Source organism: Sphaerodactylus townsendi, linkage group LG04 (genome assembly GCF_021028975.2).
Source record: "Sphaerodactylus townsendi isolate TG3544 linkage group LG04, MPM_Stown_v2.3, whole genome shotgun sequence".
NCBI lineage: Eukaryota > Metazoa > Chordata > Lepidosauria > Squamata > Sphaerodactylidae > Sphaerodactylus > Sphaerodactylus townsendi.
Genome location: NC_059428.1, coordinates 14038640 through 14059353, shown reverse-complemented (window position 1 = coordinate 14059353; position 20714 = coordinate 14038640). Strand labels below are relative to the sequence as shown.

The 20714-nt window shown below is 44.6% G+C and overlaps 1 protein-coding gene across 9 annotated transcripts in view; it reads left to right on the top strand.

The window, feature by feature from the left end:
* PICALM (phosphatidylinositol binding clathrin assembly protein) overlaps nt 1–20714 on the top strand; it is a 102039-nt gene that overhangs the window by 38209 nt on the left and 43116 nt on the right. For all 9 annotated transcript variants that reach the window (XR_007244245.1, XR_007244247.1, XR_007244246.1 and 6 more), the window contains exons 2-9: nt 160–302; nt 7050–7125; nt 7677–7779; nt 11944–12037; nt 12520–12631; nt 15910–16016; nt 19277–19318; nt 20174–20259. Coding sequence is in view for 5 of the 9 variants with exons in the window: in XM_048493256.1 (XP_048349213.1) it covers nt 160–302; nt 7050–7125; nt 7677–7779; nt 11944–12037; nt 12520–12631; nt 15910–16016; nt 19277–19318; nt 20174–20259 (763 nt within the window). In the remaining 4 variants the exon portion in view is untranslated. The remainder of the gene's footprint in view (nt 1–159; nt 303–7049; nt 7126–7676; nt 7780–11943; nt 12038–12519; nt 12632–15909; nt 16017–19276; nt 19319–20173; nt 20260–20714) is intronic.

The window sequence follows — 20714 nt, the reverse complement described above, 5'->3', positions numbered from 1 at the left end:
TTTTGGGTTTGGGAATCACTATTTTGATTGCAGAATGTATCAGCAGGAAACAGAAAAACGCAAGCGAGGAGAAGCCCCCTGTCTTTCCCCACCCCCTGTCGCTAATCAAATGGATATGTCATTTTCTAAAATGCCAATAAATCTTCTTTTGTGTTGCAGATTTGATACAGTGCACAAACGAGATGAATGTGAACATCCCGCAGTTGGCGGACAGCTTGTTTGAGAGGACGACAAACAGCAGCTGGGTGGTGGTGTTCAAGTCGCTCATCACGACCCACCATCTAATGGTGTACGGCAATGAGGTAACTGACCACTGCAAGCCGCACATTCTTTGTGTGAGTGATTTCCTCATTGTGACCTGTGGGGTGTTCTCTGTCAGTGAGAATGTCCGAGTCTGACGGGTGAAAGCGATTCTGCACATTCCTTGGCAAACAAAGCACCTCAATATGAGTCACTCTGTAACTCTGTAAATGTCAGAAACGCAGGGGACGGTTGGTGAAGAAATGTGGGTGATTGAAGTCTCAAAAAGTCAGCAGACATCCTGGCCGGCATTCTTCATAATGTTTTCCTTTCACAAAGACGGGAAGGGCAGCCGTATCGGATAAATATTCAGAAGGAGTCGCTTCTTTATAAAGAAATGTTGCTCAAAAGACATCACTGCTTTACGTGGGAGCTAAGTGAGCCCCGAAGGACTGAGCGGGCGAGAAATGTAATGCTGTCTGCCAAGGAATAAGATCATTCCATCCCTGCTGGTACATAATAGACGAAACGTATTTCCCTGGCCCTCTGAATCTGAAGTAACTTGACCACAGCCTTTTATGTTTTCTTTGGTATCTTAATTTATTTCATTGAGAGAAACTGTACACTGCTTCTTCAGGCGGCTCACGGCTAAAACAATAAAACAAAAGCAACCGAGTGAGTAAAAGCAGATCACTGTGATAAAAAAACTATTCAGTGAAACAAGCCGAGCAAAAATCCAAACAAAACACACACCCAAGCCAGGACATAAAAGTACATACAGCAGAATAGTATGAAATGATAAAAAGAGTTCTCAGCCTACGAGTGGGCCATAAAATGACTTTAAAAGATGGAACCCCTTTGTTAAAAGCCTGTGTAAAGAGAAATATTTTGGCCTGGTGCCTGTAGGAAAGTACGGTGCGTGCCAGGTGAGCCTTGAGAAGATTGGTGCCGAAAGAGAAAGGGGTGTTCTTTGAAGGTGAAATCAGCACCTGGCATCTGAAGAGCCTTGTGTACATGGCCAGGTGCTTCCCCATAAACTCTGACATTTCCCCAACTTTCTCCTTTTGACAACACTGCCTTCTGTCCTCCAGTGGTCACTTCTAAGATTTCTTTAGGTTAGAAGAAAAGTTTGGATTTATATCCGTCTTTTTTTTCCCCTGTAAGGAGACTCAAAGGAACTTAAAATCTCCTCTTCCCCCCCCCCCCACTCACAACAAACACCCTGTGAGGTGGGTGGGGCTAAGGGAGCTCCGAAGAACTGTGACTAGCCCAAGGTCACCCAACTAGCATGTGTTGGAGTGCACAAGATAATTTGGTTCCCCAGATAAGTCTCCACAGCTCAAGTGGCAGAGCAGGGAATCAAACCCGGTTCTCTAGATTAGAGCGTCCCTGCTCTTAACCACTACACCCCGCTGGCTCTCAAGTTAAGTAAATGGAGCACATTTGCATTGAGTTGGGCCTCTGGTCAGAGTAGCTGTGATCTTTCCTGCTCTGGTGAGGTAGTGCCGTCTTCCCACCTGTGCCTAAAATCTTTTTAAAGGGGAAGTTTCACAGATGGCAGCAGTACCTTTATGTGTAAGACATAACCACTCTCCTTGGCCTCCTCTTGAATAGCAGTGGAGCAGAGCTGGCATGGAAGGCCTGCTCACTGGGCTGAAACTCTCTGTATGGAGCAGACTTTTTATTTAAACTGGCCTGGAAAAGCTAAAAAAAACCCCTGCCCTGTAAATGTTGTTTGAGCCAGACTGGAGAAACGTCATCAGACATATCGAAGGCTTTCATGGCCGGAATCACTTGGGTGCTGTGTGGTTTCCGGGCTGTATGGCCGTGTTCTAGCAGCATTCTCTCCTGACGTTTCGCCTGCATCTGTGGCTGGCATCTTTAGAGGATCTGCATCTGTGGCTGGCATCTTCAGAGGTGTATCACAGAGAGAAGTTTCTATTCAGATGAATTCACCTATTGACCTTGCTATCTTCATTGTTACTCACATTCTACAGACTTCTTTGTGACTCACATGCCAGGCTACTCTATTCGGATGGCCTCACCTTTTGACCTCACAGTATATATACTCCACTTGCTTTCCATTCCTACTATCAGATCCTCTGAAGATGCCAGCCACAGATGCAGGCGAAACGTCAGGAGAGAATGCTGCTAGAACACGGCCATACAGCCCGGAAACCACACAGCACCCAAGTCATCAGACATGTTGGCGAAACACCATCTTAAAGCATTGGGTGTTCCTCCCCCTCCCTTCAGCCACATTTCCTGTAGCACCTTAAAGATTTCCAGGTTATGAGTTTTCAAGAAACCAAGCAAAGAAATGACTGTTGTAATCTTACACCCTTGGGAAAGTTGGCGGGTCTCAAAGGCGCTACTGAACTTGAACCTTGTTCTCTTTCTGCAGGCCAGTATGGCCACCCCGGCTGAAACAGTGTGTGGGTTTTTCTTTAGAAAGGAGGAAAATCTTCAACCTGTGTATTACTTATGTACACTCTCCCACACGCCAGCTGGGTGACCTTGGGCTAGTCACAGTTCTTCGGAGCTCTCTCAGCCCCACCCACCTCACAGGGTGTTTGTTGTGAGGTGGGGAAGGGAAAGGAGTTTGTAAGCCCCTTTGAGTCTCCTATAGGAGAGAAAGGGGGATATAAATCCAACTCTTCTTCTTTCTTCCTCTAAATAACTCCATGCCCTATTTGAAGTGGCATCCTTTAGTTTTCCACGTCTGTGCCACTTGTAATCTTTCCCGTGGGTGTTCTAGAACTTGTGACCCCCAGTGGCTCCGGTTTCCAAAACTGTGCTTTGTTGACAGTTTCTCTGCGCTTCCATTACGGGTGTGGTGATACCTGTAAGAATAAAGGGAGAGAAGTTCTTTTTATGTTCCAGTCAGACGCTGTTAGCTCTGCCTCCGGATATCACAAAAGTTCGCTTCCTGTGGGGAGGGAATACATTTGCATAGTACTGCGTTCCTTCCCCTATTCCTGGTACTTCACCTTCCAGGATCTGCTTCTAAGGACTGCTCTTTGCCTTGTGTTCTGCCATCACAGAGGCCTCCTTCATCTCTTCTTTTTTCTTTTGGCCCTTGAGGGTTTGATCAGTGCAGCAGAAGGAAGTTGTGGCTGCCCAAGGCTGAGGAATGAATGGGTCTGATGTGAGTCATCTGAAGTGTCACTTCCCTCATGCTTAAATTTGTTTACTGTTTGGCCAAACATCTAAAGTGGCCAGCCTTTAATGCACATAATCCCATTCATTGTTCTGAGTAGGCAGTTGAATTGATCTAGCCTTATTTCAAAAGGCATTCAGAATATTTTTTAAATGCCTTCTGGTTTTTCAAACTTCCCGTCCACCTTGTGTTGGGCTTTGCAAGTAGTGTCTATTGTCAGGCCCAGGGGTCTGCAACCTGCGGCTCTCCAGATGTTCATGGACTACAATTCCCATCAGCTGGCGGGCTGGTGGGATTTGTAGTTCATGAACATCTGGAGAGCCACAGGTTGCAGACCCCTGGTCTGGCTGATGTGGCTTTTCTGGGTGGCGGGACTGTGGACTTGCGGCTGCGGCTGGGGGCTGACGAGGGGAGTGGTCCGGCGGGCGCTGTCGCCATGGGCAACCGGGGCATGGAGGAGCTGATCCCGCTGGTCAACAAGCTGCAGGACGCATTCAGCTCCATCGGGCAGAGCTGCCACCTCGACCTGCCGCACCAATCTTGATTCTCCTTGATCTCAGATTGCAAATGCCTTAGCAGACCAGGTGCTCAGGAGCAGCAGAAGGCCACTGCTTTCACATCCTGCATGTGAGCTCCCAAAGGCACTTGGTGGGCCACTGCGAGTAGCAGAGTGCTGGACTAGATGGACTCTGGTCTGATCCAGCAGGCTAGTTCTTATGTTCTTATGTTGGTAGTTTTTGCTCCTAATATTTCACCTTCATCTATGGCTGGCATCTTCAGAGGCATGCCATGGTTAGGTATGTTTCTTTCCATGATACTGTGCCGTTGAGAGAATTTACTGTGACATCCCTCTTGAAAATACCAGCCATAGATGCAGGCAAAATGTTAGTAGCGAAAACTACCAGGCCTCAGCCACATGTCCTGGAAAATCCACAACAGCTAGTTCATTCTGGTCGTGAGAGCTTTCAACAATACACTATCTACCCTCCACTGTTCGAAGTGCGATTTGCTAGTCAAGCTATCATTGATAAAAAGGTGCGTGAAAGTGAGTTCCCGATCCAAGATCAAGCTTGAGCTGCCCCTAAAATTAAAATGTTTAAACGGAGGCTGTTGTACTTTCTTCACATGGGACGACGAGAGGCCCTGGAAAAGACAATCATGCTAGGAAAAGTTGAAGGCAGCAGGAAAAGAAGACGAAACAACGTGAAATGGATTGGCTCAGTCAAGCAAACCATGGCCTTCAGTTTGTGAGACCTGAGCAAGGTTGTTAACGATACGATGTTCTAAAGGATATTGAGTCGTAGGGTCACCGTGAGTCAGAAGCAACTTGACATCAGGTGAAACATTAGGAGCAAAAACTGCCAGGCCGCGGGCACACGCACAAGAAGTAACTGTGCTTCTAGCTGGTGTCACAATTGCACTTAACTTACCAAACCCTTAAGTGTTCTGCTATTCTGAATTGGTTAGACCTCACGTGGAATATTGTGCACAGTTCTGGGCACCACAATTCAAGAAGGATATTGGCAAGCTGGAACGTGTCCAGAGGAGGGCAACAAAAATGGTAAAAGGTCTGGAGTCCGTTCCCTACGAAGAGAGGCTTAGGGAGCTGGGGATGTTTAGTCTGGAGAAGCGAAGGTTAAGGGGGGACATGATACCTATGTTTAAATATTTGAAGGGATGCCATGTTGGTGAGGGAGACTCAAGGTGGCCTACAAGTTCCAAAGAACTGCGACTCGCTCAAGGCCACCCAAGCAGGATTGTAGGAGAGCGGAAACACATCTAGTTCACCAGATAAGCCTCTGCCACTCAGGTGGAGGAGTGGGGAATCAAACCTGATTTTCCAGATTAGAATCCACCTGCTCTTAACCACTACACCACAGTTTGATCTCTAGTTCCTCTTCCGTTTGCAGTTTGATCTCTAGTTCCTCTTCCTTTTCTGAATCCAGCTTGAACCTCGGGCATTTCCCTTGCCACATTTAGTGACAGTCTGTTATAAGACAACCATGCCAGGTATAGCTTCCTTAATCTCTGCAGTGAATCCATGCTATACTCCAGAATCTATTCTTCCCCAGTGGCCTTTCTTGATGGCTGCCAGTGCTTGGGGTTACCTTTTCCTCTTCCTTGCGTGAACTCTCCTCCATCTATAAGTTGCTCTAAGAATGCTGAAGAGTGGGGAACTGGTGTTTGTCATCAGCCTGAGAAATAAGGTCTATTGGAAGCTGGTGCATCTTTTTTTTTCTCCCGTGACTTTGGTGATAAGATGGGCTGGCTTGACCTTGGCCTTCAACCCCCCCCCCCCCCCAGCTCCAGCCAACTTGCTTCCCTTCTCAGAGCTCTGTTCCAGTCGCTCTGAGGCTGCAGAAAAGGGGGAAGGACATCCAGTCATCAGTCAGAGGAGTAAAAGCAGGGGCAGATCTGTAACATCCTGGTGGGCTGCTGCTGTAGAGGCCACTGCCTGTTCCATAAGAACATAAGAACAAGCCAGCTGGATCAGACCAGAGTCCATCTAGTCCAGCTCTCTGCTACTCGCAGTGGCCCACCAGGTGTGTGAGTTCCAGAGTTCCCCTTGCCCTGAACTGTGGCTGGTAAGGAGAAGGAGTAGTGCTGGCTTTTGTCACATGAAGGTGGATGGGGTCCCTTTGCGGGGCTGCCTTGGCCTTCCCATTCATTCCTGAGTGAAGCTCCATAGACTAGTTCCAGTGCATTCGTCTAAGCAAGACTACCAAATCTGCCCGACTGAATTGTTGTGTAAATTCCATCCTGTCTCTTCTTTTACTATGGAATGTCTTGTCTTTTTTGTTTTCAAAGTCTGTGTATTTATTTGGAGAAGTTCTACGGCACATCTCTAGGGAACCTGTTCAAAGCGGCTGACAGAATAAGACAGAATACCTGTGAGACCACCTTCCTCGTACCTTCGGGACCGCATTACCCCATATGTCCCAATTCGGCCTCTACGTTCAGCAGAGGCCAATCTACTGGAGGTCCCTGGCCCCTCAATGATGCGGCTGGCCTCCACTCAGGCCAGGGCCTTTACGGCTCTGGCTCCGGCCTGGTGGAACACTCTTCCTCCACCTGTCCGGGTTCTGCGGGATCTCGGCGATTTGTTCCACCAGGCCTTTGGAGAGACCAGCCGCTGAGTGTGCCCCCCTTTATTCCTCTCTGCTATATAGGGGTCCTTAACATTATCGGGTCCCACTGTCTTCCCCCCTCTTCTCTGGGAGGGTTTAGGTTTTAAGTAAGGGTTTCGTGGAATGCCTGTACTAAGAAATAACTGCTGTTTTAAATGGGATTTATAGTGATGGAGCGTAGATATTATAATTTTGATTCGCTCCTCTAGCTAATATATTATGATGTTTTATGTATCATGTTTTATGTTGTACACCGCCCAGAGCCCCTTCGGGATGGGGCGGTATATTAAGTTAAATAAATAAAATAAAAATAACGCATACTGCTTTGGGAGTCTGTGGGAAAAACAATATAAATATGACAAAACAGCTGTAAACCGAAGGGTTTGTGCTGGCCATATAATGGCTCATATAGCTTATGATGCTCCTAACATACTTTGCTTTCTTCTTCTGTCACGATGATGAACAAACATTCTTGAAGGTACGTTTAGCTCCTGACAAATAACTGATCTTATTCCTTTCAGCGTTTCATCCAGTATCTGGCTTCCAGAAACACATTGTTCAACTTGAGCAATTTCTTGGACAAAAGCGGATTGCAAGGTACGTTTGGTTTCTTTCGAAGGCTGTACCCTCCTGGAAGGTGTTTCTGTAGCATCATTGTAACCTCAGGACTAAGTTGTTGCTTCAAGAAGTTCCATCCTTCTCTTGGAGATCTTTCCACTTGCTTTTAAATTTTTGCACCTTGATGTCTTCTAGAATACACTAAATTTGAGGGTGAAGTCCCTTCCCTTCCATATATAGCATTACTACCTCTCCTAGAATTTGTTGTAATTTGTGCTTAAGTTAAGTATAGGAGCCCACCAAGACCGAGTCAACTCTTTTGAGTTTCCACCCATGCAGGGTGGGTGGCAGGAAGCAGGTGGAGAGAGCTGTGCCAGTTCAAATTTGGCATAAGGCAACAGGAAGGACAGTTTTTCTAAAGCTGTACTTAAGACTCTGATTATAGATGTTTCAGCACTTCTAATGGCCTCGAAACTGACGCTCAAGAATTGAAAAGTGGAACTTTTTTAACGCGGCTGCTTTTAACGTTTGCTCATTACCCTTCGCGCGAAAGCGAGCTAACCTTTTCTTCTTGGCCTTTTCTCCTCCAGGGTACGATATGTCCACATTTATCAGGCGTTATAGCAGGTATCTGAATGAAAAAGCAGTTTCTTATAGACAAGTAGCGTTCGACTTCACAAAAGTAAAACGAGGGTAAGAGCTGCTCTAAAGTCTCGCTTTCCGTCTCTGTGTGTTGTTCCAGTAACTCTTGTGGAATTTGTGTGTGGCTTTGTAAAATAGTAGTAATGATAATATATTGAATAGCAGGAAGTGCTGATTCCGAAGGCATGCAGGATCTACTTTGTGGTCAGATGACTTTGCTGCTCAGTTGTTTTGTGTATTTGCATACACACACTAATTTCCTTTTGGGAAAACAAGTGCCGTGTAAGTTAGTTTACTAAAGCATACGTTTCAAACTGAATTTTGGATGTTCTTCATAGCAAATCTTACCAGAATGTGCACACTCTCCAAATTCAGGTTCTTGTTATCTTTTTTTTTCTTCAAGCCACTGCTTCAAGAAAGGCAGCAGAGGCTTTTGAATGGATGGTTGAAAGAAGAAGGTAGTTTGCCAGGAGGTCTCTTGATTAAGAATTTTTACGCTAGGGCTTCTTAAAATTATGTGCTGGAGAAATTCAAACTCAAGGAAGAGACTTAAGAAGGCATTTCTAAAAGCTCTCTACCAGCTCTAGCTGTTGAAATGCCTTTTTTCCAAGAGTTTGGAGAGAAATGGGAACTGTATTTTTTATTGGAGACTGAATCGATTATGTGAGATCAATAATAATAGTAAGGTTATCAATTTGTGAATAATTAAAATACAAGTAATTGATTATCAGATGCTTATCGCTGTTTTGGAACAAAAAGTTAGAAGGCAATGCATTTTTAAATTATAGAATGTTCTATTTAAATGATATTAGTGTTACAGTTTTAAGGTCCAGTGTATTAGAATGTACCCAACTTAGGAGTAGCTGTATCTCTTTTCCTTTTTTGTCCTTTTCTTGTTTATATTTCCTTTTTTATGTTTGTGATTCTCATTTGAAAAAATTAATGAAACATTTTTTTAAAAAAAAATGCTTTTATTCGTTTGAAAGTTCAGATCCTCTCTTTCTTTCCTTCTCCCCAACTTGATAGGAATACTATCCGGAATAACTGGGTATACTTCCCATGGTGGGATTCAAACTGTGGCATAGTGCCAATGGGGCTGGGGGGGCATGACGGGGGCGTGGCCGGCATTCCGGGGGTGGGGCATTCCTGGGCGGGGCTGTGGCAAGGACGCAGCTGCTGCGCTGGTCCTTGGGCGGGAAACAAATGCACGCAGGCGCATGCTGCCATGCACGCCGGTGCACCTCTTGCTAGACTGCTTCAAGTTCTGCGCCCTACTGCTGAGAGGAGGGGTGTAACTAAGACAAAAATCATGTGGCAAAATCACCAATTAGTAACCCCCTCTCGGCACACACAAATAATTAGTAACCTACTCTCAGGAACCTGTGAGAACCTGCTGTATCCCACCTCTGCATACTGCCCATAGAGCTACCGTTCTTTTGTCCAGTCACAGGTTCAACTGAGTTTGTTGGCTTGCATACAGTATTGGTGTATTCTACCTCAGATGCTGTCTGTATTAAAGTAAAACATATCCGTTCCAGTGGAAGACTGGCAGCTCCCAAATTTTCCTTTCCCAGAAAGTCTAGTTGAAGCCAGCGCACAGTACAGGTTCCTTTAAAGGAACATACTTTAAGAAATGCTTTGAGGGAAGTTAAAAGCTTTTTTTTTTCTCATTACAAAGCACTTTACAAACTATCCAGAGGGCCATGTTATCCATAAAAGCAGGATATAAAATAACGATTAGGTTTGTTTCCGTTATGTACCTCCTGAGGTGAAATAATCCCCAAGTGACTTTTTTTAGATAAAGTACTGCATCTTGTGCTGAGAGAAGTTTATAGATTTTTTTTTCATTAATTGATATTAGTTTCCAAGTAAAATAACAATACAAACTTATCTATTAACGTTGCACCAATTACTCAGCGTATTGCATCTGTGTATCACATGCTATAACCATCATTTCATAATCTTCCACTATATACCTCCACATAATATTCCTTTTAAAGAGGTATACTTCTGTCTATTTAACAGACACTCAAAATAATAAGAAAAAATCAAAATGAATAGAAACATACAAAACAAAACATCTATTGTGGCTTCCAGTTAAAGCTCGTTTTATCCTCATGTACAACCATATAACCATTAATAAATCAGTTAGCTGTTTTCTAGCATTGGAAGTAGTTTAACATATTTCCAAATTCAGAATTAATTTGGAGGTAGTCGTTAAATGGTCGCCAAACATTTACATTATTGTTCACATTTCATTTTTTAAATAAGTTTGAAAGCTAATCAAGGCAAACAAAGTCAAGTAGTAGAAACATCCGGTCCTTTATCAGCCATGCAGTCTTCTTCTATTTTTTTTTAATCGGGATTCTGGCTGCCGTGACCATATATAAAAGTAGGTTTTTATTTTGTCTATTAACAGAAGTATCCACCATGTTTAACAAGAAAAGCTCTGGTTGGAAATTCAAATTAATTCCTAATATTTTCCTAATGTTGTAAATTCTTAACCAGAAATCTTTAGCTACGTCACAGTTCCACCACATATGACAGTGGTGGCGAACCTATGGCACGGGTGCCAGAGGTGGCACTCAGAGCCTTCTCTGTGGGCACGCGTGCACAGAGTTCGTCATGTGGGGGGGGGGGGAATTGCCCCCCAGACACACAAACATCTAGGCTGGCCTGGGCCGCTGGACTTGATGTGCGTGCACCTCAGTGAGCATGGAGGACTCGGCTGGCAGGCCTGGTGCCTGTGCTCCAGGTGGCTGCTGCCTGGGAGGGGGTGGGGCAGAGACGGCAGAGATGCTAGAGAGGCGCAGAGCGGCGCATGTGGGACTTGCTGGAGGCTACACCAGCCTGGCCCCTGCTTGAGGGGGTTATTCAGATTAAATTGTCGCATTGGCACTTTGCGATAAATAAGTGGGTTTTGGGTTGCAATTTGGGCACTCAGTCTCGAAAAGGTTCACCATCACTGACATATGATATGTGGTGCCGTTTTCTTTCTGGCACCTCCAACATTGAGAGGATACTCCTTCATACATCAGGGCTAATTTACTTGGGCACAGATACCACCTGTGCATCGTCTTGTAGAACTTTTCTTTCAATCTAATGCATTGAGTAAACTTTAAATCTTTCCAGGCCTTTTCCCAGGATTCAAATTGTATTGTTTTATTAATATCCTGCGCCCATCTAATCATGCAAATTTTGATTTGTTCCAGCTCCAATTCTTTTTGTATTAGAATTTTATATAGTTTGCTTATTGTTCCTTTTCCCCTTTAATATTTTCCGTATCCCTAATTCTTCCATTTTGAATCCTCCTTCCTTATCTAGATAGATACATAGATAGAGAGGTTTATAGAGCTGATGTTGATGTTCTGTCCATCAGAAAAAGAATATTGAAAGCAGCAGTGTTAAAACTTTTTGAAAAATCATCCTGGTAACTACAGGAATTCTACCATTTCTCGATGTTTTTCTTTAGGTAATGGGTTTTAATGCAGAAAAAAAATCCGTCAGAAGTTATCTAAAGAGTTTGAAATCAGCAAATGTTGTACTAAATTAAAGGATCTTAATGTTGGTGTTTTATATTTCAAGTTGCTTGCTTGCTTTTGAAACTTTCGGTGATGGTTCTGGAAATGCAGCATTCTGCAGGAAAAAACCCCAACTTCCTAAAGATAGCTAAGATAAATATGCAAATTTATGCCGAGCAAGTTTCAGCAGGCAGCAAGCTTTGTAGCTGTCGAGAGTCCAAATCTGGCTTGTGCTTTGAAATCCTGTAGTAGAAAAACTCTTGCAGAATACAAGGGCTCTCCTTTCAGCCGGCCCTCCACAATCCTACAGGCTGCGTTATCCAGGCAAAGGGCTGGACAGAATGGGACCATTAATATATAAACAGTTCGTTTGTTCGTTTGTTCGTTCGTTCATTTGATAAATCACTCTACCACCAAAGGGCTCAGAGCAGTGTACAGATCAGACAGAACAATAAAGTACAAATACAAAAAACAAACCGAATAACCCCATTAAAATCAATTATTACAATAAAATCAGTAGCAGCAATACAACACAACCTGCTTATAATTGGATAGATGGCGTCCGGACCTAAGACCTGGGAGGGGACTGGCAGACTGTTAAAGATGAAGACAGAGGATACATAGAGCATTTGCAGAGCTGGTAGGGTCACGCTGCCTTTCCTGATTCTTGATTTCCCCCGTTTCTCCATGTTAGGGCGGATGGAGTGATGAGGACAATGAATACAGAGAAACTCCTAAAAACAGTACCAATTATACAAAACCAAATGGATGCTCTTCTGGATTTCAATGTAAGTGGTTCGTTGCAGTGGCTAAACCGGGGAAAGGCTGCCTTTATGGGCTGAGCGAACGATCTTTCAACTTAAGTTTCATGCCTCCCTTGCTGAGGGCTCCCATTCACGATTACTTCACCGGTAGTAATTTCTCCAGTACTCATACTGAGATTGAGCATTTAAGAAATCACTGATTTTGCACCTCCTTGCATGTTGTACATCTACTGTGTGGTTCCTTTCTGGATGTGTATTGAACTTTGGCTGCCCAACAGGAAGTGGATTTTTTCGTTACAGCACTGGCTACGCATCAAAAGCTTATGATCGATTTCTGTTAAATCATGGCCGTGTGCGTGCGTGCGTGCGTGCGTGCGTGCGTGCGTGCGTGCGTGCGTGCGTGCGTGCATGTGTGTGTGTTGCGTAGGGTTCTGAAAAGAGATAACTGTGGAGATAACTGTGGGAGTTTTCCCCGTTCTGCTAACTTCCTTTCATGTTCTCAACAGGTCAACAGCAACGAACTTACAAACGGTGTAATTAATGCTGCCTTCATGCTTCTCTTCAAAGATGCCATCAGACTCTTCGCAGCATATAATGAAGGGATTATTAACCTGCTGGGTAAATATTTATTCTCCTCTTGTCACGTCTGTTCCTCCTTAGTAAGCAAGACAGCAGTGTCGTCTTGGAAGTGCCACCAAGGCAGTTTTGAGGAGTTCTTTTTAAGCCTCTGTGTCTCTTTACATGTAAACAGAAACAGGCAGGTTGCCTGAACACCAAGCTGGGTCTGTATTTCGAGATGAAAAATTACAACACTGTTCCTTAAGCTGTAATCTTCTTTATGTCCGATTACCCAAGTAACCAAACTGCAAAGCCGGCAGTCGTCTTCATTTTATTGAAAGGAGGTGACTTTTTTTGTCACTGAGCAACTTCCATTTCAGTCTTCAGGGATGTGGTCACAACGTGATTCAGACTGGGAGTCCGAGTTTCCCTTTTAATTCTGAGTAGCTTTCCAGACCTCCAGAAAAGTGTAGTGCAGACAAAGTGTTGCTTGTGGCCCATTCTCTCCCCCGCTGAAAGGTTAATACTGTTCTCAGTCTCCGACAGGAATTTTATCTGGTAAACACTTTTTCTGACAGAGATAAATTTAAGCTACTAAATTTTTGCATGTAACTTGCATGTTACCTGCAGAGAAGCTAGTCAGCAGAAGGATCGGCACCAGAGGTGGGATCCAGCAGGTTCTCACTGGTTCCCAAGAGTAGGTTACTAATTATTTGTGTGTGCCGAGAGGGGGTTACTAATTGGTGATTTTGCCACGTGATTTTTGCCTTAGTTACGCCCCTCCTCTCAGCAGTAGCGCGCAGAACTTGAAGCAGTCTAGCAGGACGTGGCAGCCTGCACCTGGGTGCATTTGTTTCCCGCCCAAGGACCGATGCAGCGGCTGCGTCCTTGCCACAGCCCCGCCCAGGAATGCCCCGCCCCCGGAATGCCCAGCCACACCCCCGTCGTGCCTCTCCCAGCCCATTGGCGCTACGCCACAGTTTGAATCCCACCACCATGGGAACCCGTTACTAAAATTTTTGGATCCCACCACTGATCGGCACCCTTTACTAATAGTAGGAGTACCAAACAGAGGGGGCTAGGTAAGTCAAGCAAGTTAGACCTGGGTAGCTCATACTAAAAATGATTTCTCTAAAATCAGGACAGGGGGTCATATTTTATGTGTTTAAATACAGAAAACTCATTTTTCTGGTACACATTTTATGACTTTCCCCCTACAAGACATGATACCAACATCTAGTGATAAACCGTCACAGAATGGAAGACTTCCGACTTCTTCCACACCAAGTGTAGTTAATCTTAGTTTACAACTTGCTCCTAAAAAAATGAAGAATCAAATTTTAATTGCTAACCCTAAAAGATGCACATTTTCCTCTAATATAGCTGAATCTTTAATCCTCTACTCTTCAAAACCACAAATCATCTGTTCATTTTTTTTGTTTTATGCAATTAATGCCCATATAGGGTTTTTAGTTATAAATACATTTCGATAGATTCTTCCCTCTGATCAATGAAGTAAGTGGTGCCATCTCTGCCAGCTTCACCAGCTTCACTAACCAATCTTCAGCTTTAGGGATAAATGAGTTTTTCCACTTTTGCACATATAATATCATTGCTTCTGGTGTTAGGTAAATATAAAAACAAATTTCCATTTTTATCCCCTGGACTGCCTGTCCATTAATCCCAAAAGATACGCCACTGGTTTCATTTGTATATTAGTTATTTTAAATCTTCTGGATTAATGTATGAATTTTAATCTGAATATTTTGGCTTCCTTACTAGTTCACCAAAGATGGTGAAATGACTCCTGAAGGTGTTCACATTTCCAACACGGATTCGAAACATTTTTTTTTTTGCATTTCTTCCAATTTCTCTGGTGATACATACCATCAATAGATCAAATTATAAAAATTCTCTTTCAAGCTAGAACTTAAAGTAAATTTTACTTTAACTACATATTCCCCCATTGTTCCATTTGTATGTTATATCTAAAGTCCATAGCCTGTTTTGTCATGCGATCTTTCACATGCTTTCCTTCTGTTTCATACCTCAACAAAAGTGTATGCATCTTAGCTATAACATGATCATTGTTTGTACATGGAGACTGTTCTGATTCAGTTTTATAATAATCAAGACCATTCGCTTTTCATCAGCTTCAAATTGTTATAACAGTTGTGCATAAAAGAATTTGTCCCTTTTGTTAGTAACAGTTCTATCAATTAACTTTGTGGAAAATCTACTATATCACAAAATGTTATCCACTCATTTACAAATATTTTTTCCTGTCTGTACAATGCTTCTTGTGGTGAAAGGCACATAGGTGCTCTTTCACATAGTCTAGGTTTGTATTTATTCCATATTCCCAGAATGGCACACTTAACATCATGATTATCGGAGCCCTTTTCAACTTTAACTTAGTTGTATTGTAAATATAAACACAAGAAAAAATTGACTTCACTGAAGTTTTGATACGTTAAGACATTCCTCGCATAACATGCTTTTATTTTCATTACTTATAGTTCACTTTTCTTTTATTGGGACTCAAGGTAGATTTGCACAGTCTATGCCAATACAATTACTAGGATGGAGTATTCAGTGAACAATGAAATAGGATTAGGGTCAGTGGTGGGATCCCAAAATTTTAGTAACAGGTTCCCATGGTGGTGGGATTCAAACTGTGGCCTAGCGCCAATGGGGATGGGCGAGGCACGACAGGGGCGTGGTCAGGCATTCCGGTAACGGGGCATTCCTGGGCGGGGCTGTGGCAAGAAAACAGCCGCTGCACCGGTCCTTGGGTGGGAAACGAATGCACACAGGCGCAGGTTGCCACGCACACCGGTGCACCTCTTGCTAGACTGCTTCAAGTTCTGCGCACTACTGCTGAGAGGAGGGGCACCAATTAGTAACCCCCTCTCGGCACACACAAATAATTAGTAACCTACTCTCGGGAACCTGTGAGAACCTGCTGGATCCCACCTCTGATTAGGGTTGTAGATGTCACCTGGTCATTGCACTAAACCTTAAATGCAGTGTTTGCTGAAGGTGGATTTCATCTTGTCATTGCAATACCTGGGGGAAAATTTAAAGGTTAGTTTCATTTTATGTTTCAACTCAGTCATCACCATTCAATTTGCAACTGTTGTTTGCATTTAATCTGCACAGTCAACACAAAAAGAGACTTAGTTCGATCTCTCGCTACAGCAAAGAATGCTCGCAAAGGTTATCTGCTTGCTTCCTCGCAAACATCCTTGATCTCCCAGCTGCCTGAATACCTTACTGTTGTGTGCTGTAAACAGGAAATAATCTTGACTCCCGCCTTCAATTCTGTTGTTCCACAGAAAAATACTTTGACATGAAAAAGAACCAGTGCAAAGAAGGCCTCGACATATACAAGAAGTTCCTGACTAGAATGACGAGGATTTCCGAATTTCTCAAAGTCGCAGAGGTAAAAATTGATTATCTGCAGGGAGCGATCATTGCTTAGGTCATGCGGAGGTGGCTGTTACGGCCGTAACCTGGACAATAAAAACAACACAGCACTCAAGTCCCTGGAGCTGCTGAGATCTAGGTTCAGATCCAAGGACTCATTCATACCCCTTGGTCATCAGTCTCGGCATGGGAAGGGGCTGTGTGAACGATTCACACAGGTCACCTGTGTGCCAGTGATGATGATTCATTTAAATGATAAGCCAGGAGGTGCATCACGTGGATGAATCTTTGATTCATGATGCCTGAATCAGCGATGCATCAACGCACACCTAAGTACTGAATCAACTTGCATGTTGTGCTGTGCAGCTGCAAAACGGCGCTGCAGTTCCGTGCTTGGAAATCTTTTTGTCCTAATTGGAACTGTAATGATACGCACTATCAAAGCGCGTGTCTCCTCTCCATTGCTTTGTCGTCGTGCGATTAAAGCAGCCTAATAGTGTTACTGCTTTGCATTAGCGAAAACTCACCTGATTCATATTCACTGGTAGAATTATGTTAAGTGATGATGGTGCCTGCGCTTCCATCTATTTTTAGGTTTCGATGTCTGGATGGTGAAGGCACAGATAGGAGAGGGTAGGGTGGGATCTGGGTGACGGTATGCAGTAAAGACCCTATAGCAGAGTAGCACAATACACTGGAACGCAGTAGGAAGAGAGTGGGGACGATGATCAGGTGCCTGGAGGCCACTCTCTATAACAGGGGTAGGGAACCTGCGGCTCTCCAGATGTTCAGGAACTACAATTCCCATCAGCCTCTGTCAGCATGGCCGGTGGCCATGGTAGAGATGGGGTAATTCCTGGCTATCTGGAATTCTCTAATATCAGTGAGCTTCCGATACCAGGGACCAGAACCCCATCGCTTCGCCGCATATGGCCACCCGCCGCCGCAGGGGCTGATGGGAATTGTAGTTCCTGAACATCTGGAGAGCCGCAGGTTCCCTACCCCTGCTCTATAACATTGATGGCGAACCTTTTCGAGACCGAGTGCCCAAATTGCAACCCAAAACACACTTATTTATCGCAAAGTGCCAACACGGCAATTTAACTTGAATACTGAGGTTTTAGTTTATAAAAAACAGTTGGCTCTGAGGCTCTGAGTAACTGTACGTTACTGTACGTTACTCAGGAGTAAGCTTGGTGGTAGACGGTGGCTTTGCTTTGAAGCAACCGCGCAACTCTTCCAATGGCTGAATCACAACCCAAGAGGGTTTACTCAGAAGTAAGCCCCATTGCCAGCAACTGAGTTTACTCCCAGGTAAAGGATCGTCCTTTAGTTCTTCCCAATGCTTAACAGGGTTACCTACACTGCTTCCCCAAAACTAGGTCTTAGGTTTAATGCTAATAATTGAGCCCAGCAGCCCAGGCCAGCCTAGATGTGTGGGAGGCACTCTGTTTGTGCGTGCCCACAGAGAGGGCTCTGAGTGCCACCTCTGGCACCTGTGCCATAGGTTCGCCACTACTGCTCTATAAGGAAAGGCCGAGGGACTTGGGAATGTTCAATTTGGAGAAGAGGAGGCGGGCGGGACGGGGGGGCATGATTTCCCCCTTTAGGTATTTGAAGGGCTGTCACTTAGAGAGGGCGGGGCACTGTTCTTGTTGGCAGCAGAAGATAGGACACACAAACTGGGTTTAAATTACAGGTGGAAAGGTACCCCTTGGACTTCTGGAAGAATTTTTTTTTAACAGTAAGAGTAGCTCATCAATGGAATTGACCGTGTAGGGCATAGGTGTTAAACTCGTGCCCCTCCAGATGTTATGGACTACATCATGATGGGAATGATGGGAACTGTAGTCCATAACATCTGGAGGGCCACGAGTTTGACACCTGTGGTGTAGGGTAAGCTCCCCCCATGCTGGCTGTCTTCAGGCAGCAGCTGGATAATCATTAGTGTGGTCCTGCATTGAGTGGAGGGTTGGACTAGATGGCCTCTATGGACCTTTCCCGCTCTATGATTTTGTGATTCTGTGGCCTAGTCTATTGACAGTGGCGTTCATCTTCCTTGCACAAAGCCTGCTCAGTGATAATCCATGATAATCCACATCCCCCTCAGTGACTTTCTGAGATGGGGGGGAGGGGGGATCAGTGATAAAGGAATGAAATCTTCCATCCGCCTTTCTCCCGCCGCCTTCTCTTTCTCACAGACCGCGTTGAATAACAAGAACATTGATGTTTTCATTGACATCAGCTGGAGAGTGTGTGCAAGTTTGCATCTTGGCCAAGATTACAGTCCCAAACATTTTAACTTACCTTTAGGGGTTCAACAGGAAATCTGCTTTATTAATGTGACTCTGCATATGGCCTTTTCAGACCCGTAGGGGTCAGGCGAGTGACTGACTCTCAGGGAGCGAAGCACGATCGAGGCCAACGACGATCGCTGTAGTTCTTCTCTCTTGTCTTTGAGACAGATTGTGCTTTCTCAGAATTTGGCCCAAAACGCAGTGGCGTATGCAGTGGTGGGATCCAAAAATGTTAGTAACAGGTTCCCATGGTGGTGGGATTCAGACTGTGGCGTAACTAACTTTCAATAGGGGCGCTGGGCGGTGCACGATAAGGGGGCGTGGCGGCATCTCCTGGGTGGCAGGACGACTACGCCACGTCCTTAAGCGGGAAATCCAATTTTATACAGTGGCAGGCTGCCAGGGACGCCGATGCGCCTCCTGCTAGGCTGCTTGTCAGAAGTTCTGCCATATGCTACTGCTGAGAGGAGGGGCGTAACTAAGGCAAAAATCACGTGGCAAAATCACCAATTAGTAACCCCCTCTCGGCACACACAAATAATTAGTAACCTACTCTCGGGAACCTGTGAGAACCTGCTGGATCCCACCTCTGGGCGTATGGTGCCGTCTTGGGCCAGGTTAAGGACATCAGAAAGAGCCTGCTGGATCAGGCCAGAGTCCAGCTCTGCTACTCGCAGTGGCCCACCAGATGCCTTTGGGAGCTCACATTATTATTGAAGGTTATTAAAGGAAAAGCTTCACAGGCTGAGTTCTCTGCAAACCCCCACTGTTCACTTCTTATTGAAAAAATGACTTCTTCTGAGCAGTCATTATTTCAGTAATCATCGTATTTTGACCTAGACCCTGCTTTATATGAACCTCCATAGATGGCTTTTCCTTACTTTCTTGATATTGCCTTCAGCGTGCTTTCGTCATCCTGTCTTTAGCTGAACACGATTAAAAGGCCTGCATCTTATTAAAATCTTTTTTGTTGTTACAGCAAGTGGGGATAGACAGAGGAGACATACCAGATCTTTCTCAGGTAGATAACTTTACACGTTTGTTGTTGACGTATGCATTTTCAGGCTTTTGTAATCAGAAGGGTTGGGTGCTGTTCTCTAATGGGTTGCTGTTGTTCATCCAAGTGGGGCTGGGGTGCCTTCATCCACCCGCCCTCAAAACTTCAGGCCCAGATATTTTCAGTTTATATTTTATTTCACCGTTAACGATGCTTGGCGATAAACTTTGGTAAAAAGCTTCTACTTCAAAGCTCTGGGTTTTTGATCTGTGTTAAGTTCTGGAGGCAGATTTTCCCTATACAACATTTGTACTCCGTTGACTTCTTGCCAGCCACCTGGTCTCCATAGATGAGCGCAAATCATCCATTTTAATTTTCACTGGCCAACTTCGATAGTGCTTTAACATGTTCCCTATAGCTGTGTTTGAGTTGAATTCCTTGGAATGTAGAAGAACTGTATGATGTAAGCGGCCTTTTTCCTTGGAGACCTTTCCCTTAATTCTCATAGTTTCCAGAATCAGTTGTTTATTGAAACAGATGCATACCGGCCAGCTGTGCTTAATATAATACACTTCTGAACAATAGTCCTTTAACCATGATAGGAAACTGCAGGGAAGTTCCCTGCCCCTGAGCGGAACTGAGCTGTCTGCGAGAGCTCCCCCTGCTGGGCGACCACCCAATCTGCTTGGCACCAATACGGTGTCTGTGCAGCCGTGCGGCTTACGGGGGACATTGCTTCGGAACTAGGAGCAATTAAGAGTTGGCTGTGTTCACCTGCTTGTCGCTGAATTCTGTTTTAAGCTGTGAAGCTGGTGCCTGGGACATTGGACATTTTCTGGCCGTTAACATCCGAAGCGTCACTGATCCTTTGTTTTGCAGGCCCCAAGCAGTCTTCTGGATGCTTTGGAACAGCACTTGGCGTCTTTGGAAGGAAAGAAAATCAAAGATTCCACTCACGCAAGCAGGTGAGCTTTGTCCTTGGCAGTGAAGACTATACAACGCATCTGAAGGTTCCTGAAATATGCTTTGTTTATGTCTTCGAATAACGGAACCAAGCACATGTTTTGTAGAATTAAGCCGAAGGTTTTTTTCTTCCTTAATGGTAGCATTTTGTGCTTCAGACGAGAAATGTCTGTTTGAAAGCTCCCTCATAAAATTCCCTGCACGTGCTATAACAATGATAGCGAACCTTTTCGAAACCGAGTGCCCAAATTGCAATCCAAAACCCACTTATTTATCGCAAAGTGCCAACACAGCAATTTAACCTGAATACTGAGGTTTTAGTTTAGAAAAAACAGTTGGCTCTGAGGCGTGTGTTACTCAGGAGTAAGCTTGGTGGTAGTCGGTGGATTTGTCTGAAGCAACTGTGCAACTCTTCCAACGGGTGAATCATGACCCTAGGAGGGTTTACTCAGAAGCA